This window comes from Eleutherodactylus coqui, chromosome 4 (assembly GCF_035609145.1).
Source record: "Eleutherodactylus coqui strain aEleCoq1 chromosome 4, aEleCoq1.hap1, whole genome shotgun sequence".
In the NCBI taxonomy this organism is placed as follows: domain Eukaryota; kingdom Metazoa; phylum Chordata; class Amphibia; order Anura; family Eleutherodactylidae; genus Eleutherodactylus; species Eleutherodactylus coqui.
Window position 1 is genome coordinate 204,181,028 of NC_089840.1, and position 20,639 is coordinate 204,201,666.

The window sequence follows — 20,639 nt, forward strand, 5'->3', positions numbered from 1 at the left end:
CTAAAGGCCCATTTACACACAAAGATTATCGCTCAGAATTCATTCAAACGATGGCATATGAGCGATCATCATTGCATGTAAACGCTGCCATCGTTCACTTTTCGGCTGAACTATAATTTTAAGGAGGGTTTAAAATTTATCAATTAGCAAGAGAGAGATTAAACAGACTACGCTGTGTTCTGCACGGGAATCAGAGATTACATTGTAATCTACCGACAGCCCGTGCAAGAACAATGGAGCTGTGCTCTGAAAACAGCTCCTGGAAGACCTATTACAAGCAAATGAAGCTGATAAAATGTTAAAGGACATTAGTGTCCATTAACACTTTATGCAAAACGATTGCTAAAACTGTCAATCTTTCAATCATTTGAAAGATTGTCTTTGCGTGTAAATGGGCCTTTAATCGCTGAAAAGACTGAACGAACTGCATTTAAATGAAACAAATTCTCAGCGGCTTAAAGATAGTTATTATGCCAGCTAAAAAAACAGGGCTGAAAGATAATTGAACGTATAGAATAGTACACAACTGCCCGCGTTTAAATGTAACGGTTATCGCTCACTTTTGGCGGTTTGATCAAATTTTAAGCAACAACTGTTGCATGTAAAAGGGCCTTAACTCAGTATTTGTAAATCTTATTAGAACACCATTGTTCTTTGCACTGATGTCTTCTGATCAGTCAGGCTTACATATGTTATCACCTATGCGTTCACCAATTCTTTATCAAAGTTCTAATGTAGTTATACCTGTTTACTCCAATCCACAGGTGGGCTTTAAATGACACATTTTAAAATTAACCATACAATTGCATGCTGCGCTATTTTTTAACTGCTTGGCTGATTTTATACTTTTATTGTTTTAGCTTTTATTATTACCTCTGTCTAGGTAATGTTTATCTAGGCATATCAAGAAAACAATACAGCAGTCATTCTAATCCTCCTCTTACTATTATGAGATTACCTTGGAAATAATCTTTTCCTTGTATCAGCTTGTAAACAGAGATTAGTGTGCTCTACTATATAGGAATTTTAACCATTTGTGCTGACTGCCTAGTCCAATATTTTATATTTAACTTTAAATTGCATAGTTTGTTTTTTTTTGGGGGGGGGAGAGGGAGGGGGAACAGACAGATAACCTAAAAAAAGTGTTAAAAAAGCACGTTTTCAATAGATTTAGTAAATTTCTTATTCCTGTTGCACCAGAATTCCAGCATATTCACCAACATTTGGGCGCTTATCACTTCATATAAATTGATTGATGACTTGCACAAAAAAGCACAGATACTTGCACCTTGCTAAAACATGTTTTAAAAGTGTCTACAAAAAGGCACAAGTTTGTTGAGTTTGTAAAATGCACTCGATTTAGTACTGGTGTGAGCCCCTTTTTAGGGACAAAATCTGGCCTAAAATATATCACCCAATAGTTGGTATAAAGTAGAAAAGTCCAATGTGTGCCAAAAGATGCATGAAATCTAACAGTATTCGACACTAGAAAAGATTTGGCGCATGTTTGAACAGTCTCAATATTTTCACAGCATCTATATATTAGACTGAAAAAGTAAAAGTGCCAAACTGTTAGAAAAATAATTTTCCTTAAACCTGAATTGCCCCTTTAATGGGGAAAAGGAGAAAAAGGGTGCCACTAGAAAACTCTGTGGGGTCCACAGACAGACATTTATATGCATGATAAGCTTCAGGAGTATAACACAACCACTTTTTTTTTAGATTACTAAGGCCTCATGTCCACGGGGACAGATCCGCAGCGGATCCTTCATGAAGAATCCACGACGGGCCCGATTTTCCCCGTAGACATGAGGCCTTAGAGACAAACTGACTTTTTCCATATATTAGGACATAACTCCATCCACAATACTCTAGAATCAAACCAATCAAAATGTAAGAATTCTATCCCATTGTGAATCTTATGTTAGGACCGCACAACATTCAGTACATTCCCACTTTTCTAAGCTACAAAATGTGAGCTTTCCCTCTAAGAATTACTTGCTTTGAGTAGTTCTGAACTATTTCAGTTTGCTTGCCCCGAGATCTGCAGTGGGATGACTTCCATTTACTGAAGCATGCACAATTCTCTGGAGTATCACCTTGATATATTACCCATAATACCTCTGAGATGTGAAATATATAAATATAGCAAGAAACTGTTACGGTATAAAATACAGAGCATCTTTATGACTCAGCAGAGGAGAACTAAACTAGACTTCAGGCCGATAAAATGTATGTGGATTCTTATGGATCTCAGCAATATTTTCTAACCAGAGACTACTGAAATAATGTTATGATATTTCAAAGTTCAGGACCTTGTTCTATTTATGCCTTCTACATGCACGGCATTTAGGTGTGTGCAGACGGATGATAAACTATGGTCTATATTTTAGCCAAGAGTGTGTTACATCAAAAGGGGATTTGTCTCAGCCAGTCATAGAGCATAAGTGTGGGAAATGATATACAGTATCTCAATGTGAAATCCAAGACACTGCCTTTATAGCAATTTTCCAAATCTTAACATTTACTTGTGTCTTTTGTAGTTAAGGAGAACCTACCATTAGCTCTCTGTGACTAAAAATGGACAGCAGACTGCTGTCGGACTTGTTATAGACTTCTCAAGGATAAAAAAAAGGCCAAAAATAGTTTGTTGCCATAGGCAATGTTACAATTCATATTTGCACTTTTTCTATAAAGTGTCTTGTGGTTTATCTGCACTCTATACGTTTTAGAATACCACAGTGAAGGACGGCTCTTAATGTATGAACCTTATTGTACTCCTCTAAATTATGTGACGCCAGAAACAATTTGATTGCCGCTTTGCTTTTGCCTTAAACAGCTTCACATTGCAGTGATACCATTATTATTTATGGGCACCATCAAATCTTAGAGTACAAGTCACAAAACTCAAAGATGCTAAGCAGATGGTTAAACGATGATTGTAGGAGGGAAACGGCATACAAATTTCAAATTTATACCTCTTCCTGTTATAACTATGAAAACAAGTGTTTTACATGCACATTATAGAGCGAAAACATTGTATGGCAGAACAAAGTAGAACCTTCTTCCACTAACCGCTCACGTGGCCTGCAAAACAACTGTCATTGCTGGTAGAGGGGAAATATCTGGTCTTACAATAAGTCAATAACTCATACACAAGATCTGCAATCTCTAACCCTGTGGCTGGGTTCACACAGGGCGGATTTGCCGTGCGGAACTTCGCCGCGGCAAATCCGCCCGCGGCCGCTAATCTTGGGATTAGCCAGCCATGTAGACGAGATTTCTCAGAAATCTCGTCCACACGGGACGGCCAATCTGCTGCGGTAAGTCCGGCTGAAACCGGTTTCAAAAGATGCAGCATGTCTATTTATTGTTTACTTTCGCCGCGGCCGCGCTCTTCTCTATGGGAGCGCTGGCCGCAATGGAAAAGTGAGCGGTCGGGCCGCTTCAAAGCCGCCGCGGGTTTTTCCGCGGCGGTTCTCCTGTTGAAAATCTCGCGGTTTCGGCTGCGGTCAAACCGTGGGATTTCCAACGGGAATACGCCTGGTGTGAACGCAGCCTGTAAGACAGAACTGTCTACATGCTATAAAAAGAAAAAAGTACAGCAGAGATGGCGAATCAGAAAAGTTAAAAACAAGAATTGTTTAAATTACGATCTACCTACAGAAAGTTCTGTTTACCATCTTTCCTGAAATTTAATTCACTTTATAGACTCTGTAGACCCCTGTATTCAGGTTCCACCACTTAAGCAAAACAATCCAATTGCAGGAATACAGCTTTTTGTGGAAAAACTTGCTTTTTATTTTCTTGTGGTGCTTGAATAATACAGAGAACGCGTTTCGGTTATGAAACCTTGTTCACCTCTGACTAACAAATGCATAATGCAGACCTTAAAAAGGTTTAGTGAAAATAAGTGAATTAAAAACACGTGCAATTAACCCATGGCAATCTGTTACTTCAATTACCAGAGCTCGTTCCTCCTGCAGGAACTTGCCCTGATCATTTTATATATGCATGACATATTATATGGTATATAAGAATAGCATATTCATATACATATACTGAGCGCTCCGCTGAAAAGAGTAGAGTATGAAAACAATACATCATTGTTATAGAAACAAAAGGAAAATAACCTTTCTGACAGCAATATTAAATCAAGACACAAATTATTAGTATGGAATGTTATTACCAGCGATATATAGTAATCAATAACGCTACACCATACACTTCCAGCATAATGAAATCATGCTGGAATAAATGTGTGTTACTTGATAAATAATAATTATTATACCTAATAAATGTATAAAAGGTCCGTTTTATAATTCATTCCTTTAGGGAATCTTGTATTTAAGTTTAATATCCAGAACGCTTCTCTTTTAAACACTTTATCCGGGTTGATTGTTCCTTTCTTTTTATTTACGACCTTTTCAATTCCAAAGAATGAAAAAGTATTTAAACTGCCTTTATGCTTATCACAAAAGTGTTTAACCGCACCTTTTTTTATTGTTTGCTTCCACCACTTAAGCAATGCCAACAAATGTACTTATTGTAATCTGCCATTAGAATTTACACAAATTTTTTGGCTAGTGAGTCTGACATAACCTTTACAGGTTTTTCCAGAACTAAACTTTTGATCATCTATCCCCAGGATATGTTGTCAGTGGGAGTTTGCCCCTTTGGACTACATCAGCTGGTTGAAGTGACAGTAGCAGAGCTACTTCAGTCTATACCAAGCACAGCACTGTACAGGAACTTAAAATGGGATGTAGTTGCTCTCAGGCCATGTGACTAATGGACGTGGCATCACAGGTCTGCAGACACCCACCAGAGTGTTGTGGAAAATTCAGTCAGCTGATCAGTGCGGATCAGGGGTGAAAGACCCCACGGATCAACTATTGTTGAAATATCCTGAGGATAGGTCATTAATATCTACAATCACAGAAAATGGCCGTTACTTACTGACTGAGGAGTGCATATAGATGCATCCTCTCACCATGCAGGTAGCTGACTACCAAATGGAGGAGCCAATAACACCTGTGCAGGACACCGATGAGACAGCCACTCACACTGCCTCCTGATAATGAGGGGGGTGGCTGCTTGGTGTACACTCCCACACATAGTGGATACAGGGTGCCAGACCATTCTGATATATGTAGTTCACCATGCAGACCAGCAACCTATTAATGACGCTATGATAATTCGGCGGGTTGCCCTGCATATCCAACAGTGAACCACATTAGTACTGCCACCCTGGGCTCCCCCTGGAGTCTTAATGCCACGCTGCATGTAAATGATAGATAATAAATGCAAGGCATTGGTTGGATTTTGGCCAAGATACATGAGCCCACTAACCACTTCACGGTTCCTTGTGTTGTAGTGGATCCCTACACTAATATAAATGCATCAAAGAAGGGGAAATCAAGAATTTAAAACAATCACAGAAAATGGCCGTTACTTACTGAGTAAGGAGTGCATATAGATGCATCCTCTCACGGTAGTCAGCTACCTGCATGGTGAGAGGAGGATGCATCTATATGCACTCCTCACTCAGTAAGTAGCGGCCATTTTCTGTGATTGTTTTTTAATTTCCCCTTCTGCGTCATTAATATCTAGTCCCAGAAAACCTCTAATCAAAATGCAGTTTTTTAGGCCCCTCAGTATCTGTAGTAACTGTGGTTACAGTAATGGAAAATATCAGGCCTGAAACTAGGTCCATGGAGGACCTTAAGCACAATCCTATATGCAGACCCTACTATGAAGTGCACAAATAACAGTACTGAAGGCTCAAGTATGATGCTAGCGGCCAATCAACAGCCAGGAGGAGCGGTTGAAGGAAAGCCCAGGATCACTCTCTAGCAATGAACCACCCATCAGACTGTTCTAGCCTTATTTACATACAGTGCAGCAACATCAAAAGCTCATTTTGTGGTTCTCAATGTAGAATAAGCAGCAGAGAAGGTATATGTAGCCCGTCTGCAATGTCTGTGTCCATAATATTCTGCTGGATTAGTAGCGGCAGAGACACTGACAAATGTCCATTAACCCTTTCCAATCCAGTGTCAGACCTTATCTGACCCTGAGATTTCCCTGCATAGCTCCCAGGGATTATGGCAAATGATCTTCCTGATGTGAAACACTCATAACTCACGTTTAATTTTCAAAAAGAATTTTTAATAAAAATCATCATGACAGGTCATTTTTATGATTTTTGGTGAGTAACTTTAAGGAACCCACCACGTGGTTCTCACCCAAAACAAATAAGAGCTGGGAAGAATGCAGGTGACCAGGAAATCGGATTGGAAAGGGTCAAAATTTTGGCAAAATTTTCAGTGGTTTGATGGCAGAGATTAAGCTGCATGTTGTACCAGTAATTCTTGCTGTTAATGGAAACCATGATTAAATGTTCAGCAGAAGCTCTTCGTGTATACGTGAACAAAGCCAGATTATGTCAATACATAACCTAAATAACAAAAGCAAATAGTGACTAAATAATATCATACTCTATGAACAATGATCTAAACAGTCTACATAAGTGCTATAATAATGCCACGATAACAGTATTGAGGTCCCAGATTGTAGACTGCGCGTGCTGTGAATAATCCAGAGGTTGGTCAAGGTCCTACAATCCAGCACTTAGCATCTGTTACTGGCGTAGGCGGCAAAGATAGCACATAAATGGATGGAGAGGGTATTAAGAGACTTCACATGAGCACAGAACTCAAGTCCTGATGTTTACAGATCATTTAATATTTTAAATCTGGAAAATGGTGATTTTATTACTGTATATTACTAATAGGTTCCTAGGTCTGGTAACCCTATGGATGATCAAAGTGAGGGACTGACCTGAACACAAAGCCATCATACCAGACAGATAGAACGTTACACAGGTAAGCTGTCCTCTGGAAATAATAAGCACTGTAGGGAGGCTGTGTTACAAGAACCACATTTACAAACTAGAGACAAGGTTTTAATAGCTTTGAGTCACCGGTCACAAAGCCAACACATTTTTACCATCCTATTTTAAAAAGCATCATAATAAACTGCTGTAATTATTGCAAGAATCACCATATGGTGCGCTATCATCCACGGACTCCAATGGACTAGAATCACCCTGTAGCCAGATTATGATGAACACTTAATGGCTTTTCATTGTAAAGTAATCACACAGTAATTCTCAGCGCACGCTGCGCAACTGTTCAGTGCAACGGCGGTCTAATTCTTCAAAGGACGGTTTTGTATTTACAGAAATTAAATTTACTGGTGAAGAATAACTTCTTATTGGAAAGATTTTTTTTATTTATTGACTCTGTCATAACGCGTATTATATGACGAATAGATTATCAGCACCGGGTCTATCATAACTGAGGCCTTTGCAGAAAAGTGTTTTTCAATGCTGTTTACACTGCGGTTTCAGCAGCGCTGTCAAGCATCTTTGACACCGTTTTGGCTGCGTTTTCAGCCCTGCTGAAAATGCAGTAAAGGATGCTGGAAAAAAAAACCAAAAAAAAAAAAACAATGCTCAGCTGGTGCTATCCAGGTCCCTATTTGAGCTCCAGGCACTTGTTATCGCCGACAGAGGATCTTTTGCTAGTGACGGTGTTTATACACCCAGCCTCCAGCAAGAGATTGCTCTGATTGGCTGAGGCAGCTAAGTGTCAGCAGGCTCAGCCAATCACAGCCAGCGCTGGATGCACCAATCATAGCCATTCACAGAATGGCTGTGATTGGGGCATCAAGCGCAGGCTCTGAATGGCGGAACTGGCGCTTCTGAACCAATCAGAGCAATCTCTCACTAGATGGCGGGGATTTCAATCCCCATCACTAGCAAGAGATGCTTTGTCGGCTTGAAAAGTGCCCAGCAGCCTGCTAGGAGCTCCAGAGAACAGCGGTGGGAACTCTGACGGCGCCAGCTAGGTGAGTAGTCTTTTTTTTTAAATTAAGGTAGTACAGTTAGCGCTTGCGTTTAGTGCTGCCAAAAACATGGTACCAGGTTGTGCCACGTTTTCAGCAGCATTGCAACCACTGCCCATTCATTTCAATGGGCCACGCGGGGCTGAAAACGGTCAAAGATAGAACATGCATCGCTGTCAAAGCGCAGCGTGGAAGGCTACGCGTTTTGATGCTTGTATGAGCAGCCCAATGAAATGAATGGGAGCGCTGTATAGGGTTTAGCGCAGTGCTGGAAAAGAAGCACTAAACGCTGTACAAAAACACCTGTGTGAGGGAGGACTGAAGGCATGGGATAATATAGTCACACATCAAGGATCTTTTATACAGTGTATTGCGCACATTATTACTTAGAGAGAGTTCACATTTCTTAAACAGCCATACCAAAATTAACAGCTTTGTTTATAAACGTATTAGGCTTTTTTTGTGGGTCTTTGTCTACTGTTTTTAGCAGACTACATTGCTGAAACTAAAAGGAGTCTAATGGTCGAGGAGTAATAAACCTCTGTCAGCTTATTCCCCCATACTCTGATCATAACCTGCATTTCTTAGTATGTGTTCTTCAAGTAGGTGCAACTATAGTAATATAGCCGATGTGGCAGAGTGCTAAGGCAGCAGAAATGCAGTCCTATAAGCCATCGCTCATGACTGGAAGGTTTCAAGTTCAACACTGCATGGTAAAGGTAGTCGGCTTAAAGTCGACTCAGCCTTCCATCCTTGCAAAGTCAGTAAAATAAGTACCCAGCTTGCTGGGAGGTAATAAATTACTCGAAAGCGTTGCAGAATAAGTTGGCGCTATACAATTAAGACTTATTTATACAATAGGTGCTTTGCGGATGCCCCACACGGATCAAAAATCCCAGCATGCTTCATTTTATCATGGATCCTGTGCGGATGTGGTTCCATTCATCTCTATGGGAAATGAAAATGCACACAATCTGCGATCACTCACAAGCCATTAAGAAATCACTTTTAAGATGATCCGCAGTGCATCCGCTGCAGATATCCACATTGAAAATCAGCGCGTGCCGTGGACATTGGGCCTTATTCTGCTGATCTGAAGGCGTCTTACCAGAGATGAGCGAGCATACTCGCTAAGGACAATTGCTCGATTGAGCATTGTCCTTAGAGAGTATCTCCCCACTCGGAAGAAAAGGTTCGGCCGCTGACGCGGCTGACAGGTGAGTTGCGGCCATGAGCAGGTGGGAGCGGGGGGGGGGGGGGGGGGGGGGAGAGATCTCCCCTCCGTTCCTCCCCGCTCGCCCCAGCCTGGCGCCGGCAGCTGAATCTGTGCTCCCTAGCGGGCAGGTACTCTCTAAGGGCAATGCTCTTGCCCTTAGCGAGTATGCTCGCTCATCTCTACGTCTTACCCTTCACCAATAAAACAACCTAGTCTGTATCTGTCAGAATCCAACAAGTCCAATTCTTCTCTGCCCCAAGATCCGCCATTGAAAACTGTCCGGCTGATTAATATATAGTAGACTGTTAGATCTTGATGAAATCCTCAGGTTCTGCTGACTTCCATCTAATGTGTGTGGCCAGCTTCATGCTACGGTAACATGAACCATTACCTGCTAGCTCAGTTACATAGGTAGCGATGGGGACTGTTGAGTTCAGAGTTGTGTTTTGAGACAATGGTGCTGGTCATAGAGAGATGAAGTAAACTTACCTGATTCCCACAGACTATGATAGCATTAGTCCCATAGTCAAAGACTAACTGTGCAGAAATACGTTATTGACCTCTTTAAGATGGGTCAATGTTGCTTCATTCAACATGTCCAGCACCAACCACCAATTTCACATACCTTTATCGAGAGAAGCTCCTGCCATGTGGTAAAAGCTCAGGGCCGTGTCAACGTCATTAATGTTCTTCAGGAAGGTAAAGAAATTTTCTACTTCCTCAAATGCCAAGCCCTGGAAAACAAATATTTTTTGGTTGCATTTCTTACCAAATGTAAATGATATGGATATTTTCTGCATCAATTCCTATTTTTCTAATTTAATTTGTTTTATAAAACTGGGAGAACAAGGACTATGAAACCATTCTCGTTATCGGACAAACATACATGAGTGGGAGCTCCCGCCCTTATAGGAGCTGTGACTGACAACTGGGCTCTTACAGTAACAGCTGGAATTAAAGCTTACTTCTATCTGTTAAATATGGGTCTGTTCTTTCAAGATGGAAGCTTCACCCGATAGTCTGAAAGTGTCAAAAGAATTTTAGTTGTAAGGGATTGTCAAGCTTTTAACCCTTTCCAATCCACTGTCTGACGTCTAAAGACATTCTGATTGAAGGCTGTACAGCTTCGATGTCAGAAGACATCCGGCAGGGTATTCTTAGGGTACCTTCACACACGGCGTTTTATACAGCGTTTAGCGCTGCCTTTTCAGCCCAGCGCTAAACGCTGTACAACACTCCCATTCATTTCAATGGGGCTGCTCACACAGGGCTGAAAACACAGCGCCTCCCAACGCTGCGCTTTGACAGTGATGCATGTTCTATTTTGGGCCGTTTTCAGCCCTGCGTCGCCCATTGAAATGAATGGGCAGCGGTTTTAGCACTGCTGAAAACGCGGCAACACTTGGTGCCGCGTTTTTGGCAGCGTTAACCGCTCGCCGATTTTCGGGGTGAGGGCTTGCAATAGAAGCCCTACCCCGAAAATCAGTCCCAGCGGGCTAGAGAAAAAAAGAAAGTTAATACTCACGTAGCCGCTACAGTCCGGGTCGCGGCCGCTGCTCTCTGCCGCTGATCCGGGCTTCCCCTGCACTCAGAAGTCTATTGACGGAGGCCAGGTTTGAGAACCCCGGCTCCGGTAATAGAGTGCTGTGATTGGTTGTCGGCGCCCAATCACAGCCCTTCATTGACTGTCTCAGCCAATCAGCGCCGGCAAGCTCTGATTGGCTGAGACAGTCAATCTCAGCCAATCAGCGCCGGCAAGCTCTGATTGGCTGAGACAATGAAGGGCTGTGATTGGGCATCGAGCAAGCGCCGACAACCAATCACAGCACTCTATTGCCGGCAATAGACTTCTGAGTGCAGAGGGAGCCCGGATCAGCGGCAGAGAGCAGCGGCCGCGACCCGGACTGCAGCGGCTACGTGAGTATTTAGTTTTTTTTTCTTTTCAGCATTCTTGGCTGCGTTTTCAGCCGAGCTGAAAACGCAGCCAAAACTCTGGCATACAGTATGCCAGCGCTGCTGAAACGGGGCGGAATCTGCAGTAAACGCAGCGTTGCAAAACGCTGCGTTTCTGCAAACGCCCTGTGTGAGGGAGGCCTTACTGTATATTACTAGCTGCTCTGTTGTTGGGGTCTCTCCAGCAGGTCACATACCGCAGTACTGGCTCTAGCCAGCAGATGGTGCCATTGTATAATGGCAGAAAGAGAAAGCCCCCTAGAAACCCTAAATCCAAAATTGGATTGCAAAGGTTTAATTATTTATGGCCTATCCTCAAGATAGGTCACCAATATTAGATTGGCAGGAGTTTGCCATCTGGGACCCCTGACTATTAACTGTTCGCTGGGCCACTACGATGGTCCATGGAGCTGATCTGTGCCGGAAGCAGAAAGCTTGGTTCTCTCTACAATGGCCTGACTTGGTATTGCAGAGAAAGTTTTCATTCACTTCAAATGGGAACTTTGTCACTAATATGCCTTGTCGGTGCACAATGTGCCTAATATATATTACACACAACTTGTTACCTATCATTACTGTTAGCTAGGAGCTGAAGTATAGTTCTAATATAATTTACACCAGTTTCTGACATAAATCATACATAAAGGTGTTGGTCCAGGGTGGCCGTGCTCCTTACTGACAAGGCATACCCCTTTTCAGGAAAGTGTCAGAGAAGTTTGCCTGTTTTAATTTTGTGATATTTTTTTTTTTTTTTTTTTAAACACCAGCAGGAATTGCGCCACATCTTGTGACCTTTCTATGCCAAAAACACTTGATAAATCTCTCGCCTATGCTTTCAATATTCCATTCTACTCTTGTGAGAAAATTAGTATTAAATAATAGGTAGAAACATTTCAGTATTCCACGTTAAATAATGTGGATCATCCCCCTTGTCTACTCTCGTAACAGGCCAGTTTTTGGAAAAGCCAAAGTTAGGCTGCTCTGAACAGACCTCATGTTAATGCCGAGCTTTACATTAGAAAAAGAACGAAGAGAAGATTTACTGAACATAGAACTAATTATATTTGCAAATGCTATTTCCTACTCCATAAATTGGAATCTGGAGAACACGGCTGTAATCGAAGATAAGAAGTGCTTCATCCAGCATGCTATTCAGCAAACTGGCTTACAATGAACTACCTGAATGACATGAGAGAATTATGGAGCAGCAGTAATGGGATTCCACAGCTCTATTGGTTTCTTACCATCAAGCCTAAAGGATAGTGCAGCAATATTACATGAGAAGGACAAACAGTGATTACAAACAGTACACAAGACACAAGCTGTCCTGACCGCAGGCTGTAAAGTAGTACTCTTTTTTTCCATATTAGCTGTCCTGTTAAACAGTCAGTATCAATGGCTACTGACAAATGGAAAGAATATCAGATCTGTCAATACAGTGATACCTTGGGTTCAGAGTGCCTCAGCTTACAAGCTTTTTGATTTCAGAGCGGGCTCTCTCCCGAATTCTTGCTCTGATTTAAGAGCAGAAACTTGGGTTACGAGCCTTGCCCTCAATGGGGCCGCCGCTGCTGCCGGTGGCCCCACTGAAAGCCATGGCCTGCCAGCAACCCCTTCAGTAATTTTCTGGGAAGGGCTTTAAACATAAGCCCTTTCCTGAAAATCATCCCTAGCTGTAGTAAAAAATATATACCTCACCTGTCCGCCGCTGCCGGGGCTCAGGTGTGTCTGTTCTCCCTGCATTTTTAATCCCCACCTGCTGAAAAGCTTAACAGCAGTGCAGGGAGAACAAGCTGCGGCTAAACGCACCTGAGCCCTGGCAGACAGGTGAGTATATTTTTTTAAATTTTTTTTTACTACAGCTAGGGATGATTTTCAGGGAAGGGCTTATATTTAAAGCCCTTTTCTGAAAATCACAGCGGGGGTGCCAGCGTCCTATTGCTTTCAATGGGGCAACACCATCCACATTGAAATCCCTGGGAGAGCTTCACAGCCTGGAACGGATTAAGGTCTTCTCTATTCATTTCAATGGGGAAAATTGATTTGACTTATGAGTGTTTCGGGTTAAGAGCTCTGTCACGGAACGGATTAAACTCCTAACCCATGACACCACTGTATTCTGTAAAACGTCTTAATTTTGAGTAAATGCTTAGCCAATAATAAATGTATTAGAAATTTTTATGTGCATACAGCAGTACTAAGGCCTAATGCCCACGGCCATGAGGGGCTCCGCAATGGAGTCCGTAACGGCGCCCCACTTATAGACCCCATACTCACCTCTGGATCCGCTGTGTAGCTCTTGCATGACACTGCCGGCACGCATCGCAGTACAGCGCATGATGCGGCAGCGTCACATGATGTGGCCGGCGGTGGGCAGGGCGTGTATTCGCGCTATACCTCCGCTGTGCTACAGCGGAAGTATAGCGTAACGGGCGACTTTCAATGGAAGCCGTCTGCGCGTATGCCTGCGGCAAATAGAACATTTCGCGGGTAATTTCATGCTGCCGAATTCCGCAGAGTGTACATTGAGCTATTTAGGCATTAGCCCTAAAAGATCACAAAGTAGGATGTGGAATGCAAGACCAGTCTACACAGGCTACAGAATTTGTTACAATTAAAGGCACAGACATAAAAGCAACTCACTAGAAGCCAGGATGGGCACTGATCTAAGGTCGGCCTCACACGGGTGTATCCGTGCGCATAATATGTAGAGAGTAGAACCCAATGATTTCGATGGGTTTGTTCAGATTTCTGCACTTCGTGTGCGGAAAAATATATAACATGCTCTATTTTTCTGCGTATTTACGCACCAAAGGTACCCATAGAAGTCAAGAGGACTGGGGGGGGTTTGCGCAAATGCCCACGCAATATGCAAGGAGATGCGTGAAACACTGCATAACTGCACCAGAAAAAGAACACATCTGAAACTCATTAAGATTCAATCGGTGTGTCTGTTTGCCACACGCAAATGAACATGCCCTTTTGGACACAAAGTACAGTAAAATATGCCGATGCGTGTGCAAAAAAGCATCATTCGTTCTGTAAAAATGTTATGCTCATGCGCACGTAAAGCAAATAGGCATACACTCGTGTGAAGCCGGCCTGAGGAATGGGAAAGATCATTTGGGATACTGGATAGTTCTGTAAGGTTAGGCACACTAATTCCACTAATGCAATGCATGTAGAACGAGGGGAATCTGAGCTGCTGCCGGACACCGCAATACAATACAGAGAATTCAAGATTTAGCTACAGGATTTTCCCAAGTTCAATTCAGAGGAGAGAAAGCAAATTCCGTGCGGTTACCATTCCAACAAATTGCCAAAATACAAGCTGTCACATAACGCACATAAGTGGATAGAAAGGTTACAGGAGATACAGAGGAACTGGATTTCCCTGCAGCTTCCCGGCTCACTGCAGCTAGCTCTCATGCACATCACACAGACTTCAGTCAAAGTACTTCAAAGTCGGAAGCTTTTTTATTGTTTTGCTTGTTAGTTTTTTTTCCCGTTTATAGTTCTACCACAGAACTCAACTTCTTTATCTAAACAGGCACAAAATTCTGTACTCCTTAAAAAAGGTTTTCCTAGTTAGCAAAATATTCTGGAGGAGGCAGTGAAGGCTTAAAAAAAAAAAAAAAAAAAAAAAAAAAGGTATCAGAATAAGTCATCAATAGTTGATCGACTGGGGTCTGTCGCTTTGGACCCCGACGGATCAGCTGACTGTGCGCCACAACAGCACAGAGGTCTGAGCAGAAGTCTCCATTCTCTCTGTAGTGGCCGGCGCTTGTAACTGCAGGCATGACTCGTTGAAATCAAGAAGAGGCGAGCCTGCAGTTACAAACGCCGGCCACTATGCAGAGAGCGGAGATTTCTACTGCTTCCACTCTGACCCCATGTTAATGTGGTGCTGTTAGCAGGCACACAATCAGCTGAGGATAGATCATCAATAATCTTCTCCCTGGAAAACCCCTTTAAGCACAATGAAGACGAAGGGAAATGGAGCAGTTAATATAACTAAGGGCTCCTTCACACAAGTGTATTTTTAATCAGTATTTTGTGACCCAAAACCAGATGTGTAGAGAAAGTAAATTGGAAAGATTTGCATTTCTGCCGTATTTTGGACCCACTTCTGGTTTTGGCTCACAAAATACTGATAAAAAATGTGCCGTGTAAAGGAGCCCTTCGGACAACTATCATTCGAATAGTCACTACAGCGAGTGGTTATCGTAAGACGACTACCAGTGTACTTTTAGGCTACCTGCACACAAACAGATTTGCAGGGCAGAATCCATGGTCGGCGTCCGCACCTTGAGGAAGAAAAAGACAGGAAAGCACATCCCCGGCTGGGCACAGGGCTGGATTCCTGACCCGCTCGTGTGCAGCCGCCCTTACACAGATGGATTGCTGTTCATGTTTCCTGGTCGTTGATGCGAACGCCTCCCAGCAAAGCTTATCGGCTAATCATTGAAAGACAAAGATTGCCTGTTCACATCAGGGGATAATCAGGTGACAAAGACTATTGATCGAATTATTGCTTGTCACTTTGTACACAGAAAAACTATCCCTTACATTCGCTTGACTTAGTCTGCTGTTTTTAACCATTTCGTACCTCCTCCGCAATTTTTTACTAAGAAAACCCCTTTAGTGTATCTTTACAGTGGTCCATGGTACATTGATCTCTTACAGTGCTCCAAACTTCCTGCAGGGGCATAAATTTAAAGCAAAACAGGCTGACTACCTGCAGCTGACCACTAGAGGGAGCTTAACAATCTGTGTCCACTGATGAAAGGTGGAGATTCACTTGGTGACCTTTCACACCAGCGGAATTTTTCTGCATTTTGCACCAAATAAAACACACCATAATCGGCCTCTGCGAATTCCACACCAAAACTTGTAAGTTTTATTGCGGATTTTGATGCAGACAGAAATAAGCTACTTTCATTCCACATTAAAATCTGCATGGGGCGGTGTGAATTTTGGTACGGAATTTACCATAGTATGCGGTGTGGAACGCAGAAATACTCCATTCTGTGTGAGAGGTCCCTAAGGGAATGCTTACATATGGTGGAAATGCTGCGGAATGTCCGAAGTAGAGCTGCTGGCTACTTCTGCATGACCTGATCAGTGGCGCTGCGATCACTAGAGGCCGCCGGGTACTGGGAGAAGGAAGCGCTGACAGCTGAAGACTTCTGAAGTGAGCGCTGTGCTTCCTGGAATCATCTGAGGTTATGCAGTCAATTTCTAGACAAAATCTACATCAGTGGTGCGGATTTTGACTCCAGTTTGGATGCAGTAATGCTGCGGAATGTGCTGCACATTTTCGGCTGTAGATATTCTGCAGCATTTCCGCCATGTGTAAACATACCATTATAGGGATTTTCTGAGTTTTTTTTTTGAACAGCAGGCAATCATAAAAAAAATAAATAAATCACTGATTGCAGCTCCAGCGCCTCATCTCCCATTTTCCATATGGGCGCTCTTTACACACAATAGTGCTTTGCATATACAGAATGACCACTGCAGAAAGTCACTGCACACAGCTGAGGCCTGCGATTGCCTGCAGCAGTCAGCACTGCAGCATGTAAAGAAAGCGCAGCGGGAGGAATGGCGGAGGCCCGTAGCCAGCGAGCATAGGATCTTTTAACATTTGGGGTTTTAAAAAAAAAAAAAAAAAAAAAAAAACCTCCCCTCACAAAACTAAGAAACCCCCTTTAACGGTTTACCACGCAGACATAACAGCTTTGTGACGGAACAGCAGAAAACCCTAAGTGAATAGCATCTATGGTTTAATTAGGGTAGTACTCACTTCCCCATCCTTGAAGTGTTTCTTCAGCTGCTTTAACATGTGAGTGAGTTTCTTGGACTGCACCCCACTGTATGCCAGCAGCATGCTGCCAAACTGGCGCTCCGTGATGCGACCATTTACTGGATCATGGCGCTCAAACTGAAACAGAAAACAATTACCTTCTTAGCAAGCAAGACAACTGAGAAATGTACAACAGTGCATGAGGCAATGAGGAAAAGCATCAGGTATTCACTTAGAATAAAAGTAAAAATATGCATCCAAAAGTAAGAAAAAACTTCAGAATTGCTTTATCTGGCATGTACTTCTTGTACCTCCCATAGATCACCTGGTACACGGTATAAACTCCAAATCCATAAAAATACAATTTTAACTGAAGTGATGATTTCATCAGATAGGTACTAACAGCGTCCTAGAATGCAAATACTGCATTGCTTCACCCGAATAGAGAAGAATCTCCACAGCGTCGCATACTGGAAGAGGACAGCACTTCTACTATGTATGGATGCAGCATACGGATCGCATTCACATTGGAATCATTTTCCGCAGTGGAAAATCCATCATGGATTTTAATGCATCTGCATTGTCCGCTCGCAGATTTATGATGGGTTTTGCGACAGATTCAGTGTGGATTTCATTCCGCTCATCTGAAAGGGCGAAATCCATGCAGAAAATTTGCAGGATAAATTGATGTGCTGTGGATTTAACATCTATCTATCTATAGATTTTAAATCCACAGCACATCAATTTATCCTGCAAATATATATATGTAAACACACTATATATATATATATATATATATATACTTGAAATTTGGCACAAGCATAGATTATGTCCAAAATAGGAGAAGTAAAGAGGTCCCAACTCGATTATTCAATTCTAGTGCAAAAGAATTAGCGTTCAAATTTTACATACGGAATCTAATTCTCTCACTTCCTGAGGTCATAAAAACTTGAAATTTGGCATGAACATTGATTATGTCATAAATAGGAAAAGCTAATGGGTCCCAACTCGATTATTCAATTCTAAGCGCAAAAGAATTAGCATCCAAATTTTACGTACAGAATCTAATTCTCTCACTTCCCAATGTCATAGAAACTCGAAATTTGGCACGAGCATTGAATATGTCATAAATAGGAAACGATAATGGGTCCCAACTCTATTATTTAATTCTATGCGCAAAAGAATTAGCGTCCAAATTTTATGTACATAATCTAATTCTCTCACTTCCTAATGTCATTTTATATAAAGGAATTGTTGCATGGTTACGTCCACGTGGTGTTTCCTGGGTAACACAAAGGACCATGCAAAATGGTGAACATATTTTTTTCCTCGGTATCTCTAAAGTAACCACGACTTCATAAGATTTTCCGTGTGAACACCAGATAAACACCAGTACCAAATTAACTCGGGCGAAGCCAGGTATATCAGCTAGTGTGTGTGTATATGTATGTATGTGTGTGTGTGTATATATATATATATATATATATATTTTTTTTTTTTTACATAGTGCCTGAATGAAGTTTCCATAAATCTCAGCTCGCAGTGCAATATGCTGCAGATTTTCTGCATGCAAATCCGCAGCATACAAGCCATATGTGAACATATGCTAGCGCCCATTCACAAGAGGTTATATAAATGCGATTCCACATCATTTATCACATCCTACTGAATTCTCTGTGCCCTTCTTCATAGCGCACAAACTTTTCCATGTTTGGAATTAAAAATCCAGGTTGCCAAAAAACAATTATGCACGTTAATTCTTGAAATGGAAATCTCATTGAGTGGTGGTAAATGGATCTGCTTGGGTTTCTGCCGTACCTTACTGCGGCAGAACTACATCGGAAAAACCCAACATGGATGTGCCACTATAATTACCGTGTGAATAAGACCTTACGGTTCAGGCATTGTAAAGTTTAACCTTCTTAATGTCTTAATAACATTCACTTTAATAACACTGAACTGGTAATCTCAAGGACCTGGTAAAGTAATGTAGCATTATAGACACAAAGAATCGGCCTACTTAAAACACACATTGAAAAGTTAATGAAATCAATTGTACTTGACCCGTGAGCACAGGCATGTGAGGGGCTGTAGACATACGAGATAAGAGCCGCAGACAACTCTTAAAAAACTGTTCATGTAAAGTGCATAATTTAGTCTTTAATAGTGTTACACCAGGCGTAGCAATACATCAAAGTCACATTGGCAGCTCATTCCACACGCTGCGCGCCGCTAGAATTTCTATTCCGTCTAAATGCAACTCTAAAGAGCCGGATTACCAACATTCGTTATATGAACACGGTATTTTAAAAGCATTGCATGTCCTGTATACAATGGAAAACACTTAACGGGGTTGTCCCGCGCCGAAACGGGGTTTTTTTTTTTCAATAGCCCCCCCCGTTCGGCGCGAGACAAACCCGATGCATGTGTTGAAAAAAAAAAACGGATAGTACTTACCCGAATCCCTGCGCTCCGGTGACTTCTTACTTACCTTGCGAAGATGGCCGCCGGGATCTTCACCCTCGGTGGACCGCAGGTCTTCTGTGCGGTCCATTGCCGATTCCAGCCTCCTGATTGGCTGGAATCGGCACACGTGACGGGGCAGAGCTACGAGGAGCAGCTCTCCAGCACGAGCAGCCCCATTCAACACGGAGAAGACCGGACTGCGCAAGCGCGTCTAATCGGGCGATTAGACGCTGAAAATTAGACGGCACCATGGAGACGGGGACGCTAGCAACGGAACAGGTAAGTGAATAACTTCTGTATGGCTCATAATTAATGCACAATGTACATTACAAAGTGCATTAATATGGCCATACAGAAGTGTATACCCCAACTTTGTTTCGCGGGACAACCCCTTTAAGTCTATTCAAAAGGTAGAATTAATAGCAAATTAAGGAAAAGAAAAAAAAAAAACCACACAATTTCAACTTTATCACCTCCAACAAGGCCAATTTTTGTCTTGATCAACAATTAAAACAAATGTTAAAGCAAAACACCGGTTGTGTTCCACCAGTAGCTGAACTGTATGCCCACTTAAAATGCATCCAACCAGGCTTAAAAAGGACCCCAGAATATAACCCGAGACCCTCGTATCATCATCTCACAGATCATACTTTCTTTAGAGACGCAGAAGCTGAACATGAAGCAGGATGGAAAACCATTAATGACCACGAATGAATGCTGGTTAAGACTTTTGAGAATACATCGGATGACGAGAAAGTCCTATCGAGCCTATTTTTCTGCTTGAAGCACAGACTGACTTCATGGTCATACGAGACGTCCAAAGTCACAGCAAAGAAATTGCTGAGAAGACTTTAAGGGAAAAGAAGAGATGATTAGCAAGAGATGCATGAATACCATGATGTAGATCACGAGGAATCCACTGATATGTCAGGAGGCCAAACCAGAACAGAACAGGATATTCTGGAAAACCACTAAGGCCTCTTGTCCACAGACGTATGCGGAAACCGCTGCGGGTCTTCCCAAATCATTTTACCGATTTGGTAAACATCGGCTATGCTGGCAGAGACTGTGCATGGCTGCGAGTGCACTGCCCACGGACATGTGTAGTGTGACTTTTTTTAAAATGCCCCTTTGTTTTAAATTGGGGATGCATATGAAAGCGCTGCCCATAAGCAATGTATTGCATATGGAAAGCGTTTCATACACAGCCTACACAAATGTATAGGGCTCTCACTGCGTGGGTACGCAGAGCACTAGCGCATGCTGCAATCTATTTCATCATGCATA

The 20,639-nt window shown here is 42.3% G+C and overlaps 1 protein-coding gene across 1 annotated transcript in view; it reads right to left on the reverse strand.

The window, feature by feature from the left end:
- The window catches only part of MICU1 (mitochondrial calcium uptake 1), a 275,102-nt gene that overhangs the window by 57,997 nt on the left and 196,466 nt on the right, over positions 1-20,639 (reverse strand). The window contains exons 9-10 of the mRNA XM_066600576.1: positions 16,887-17,024; positions 9,753-9,861 (exon numbers count right to left, since the gene is read on the reverse strand). Coding sequence (XP_066456673.1) covers positions 9,753-9,861; positions 16,887-17,024 — 247 coding nt within the window. The remainder of the gene's footprint in view (positions 1-9,752; positions 9,862-16,886; positions 17,025-20,639) is intronic.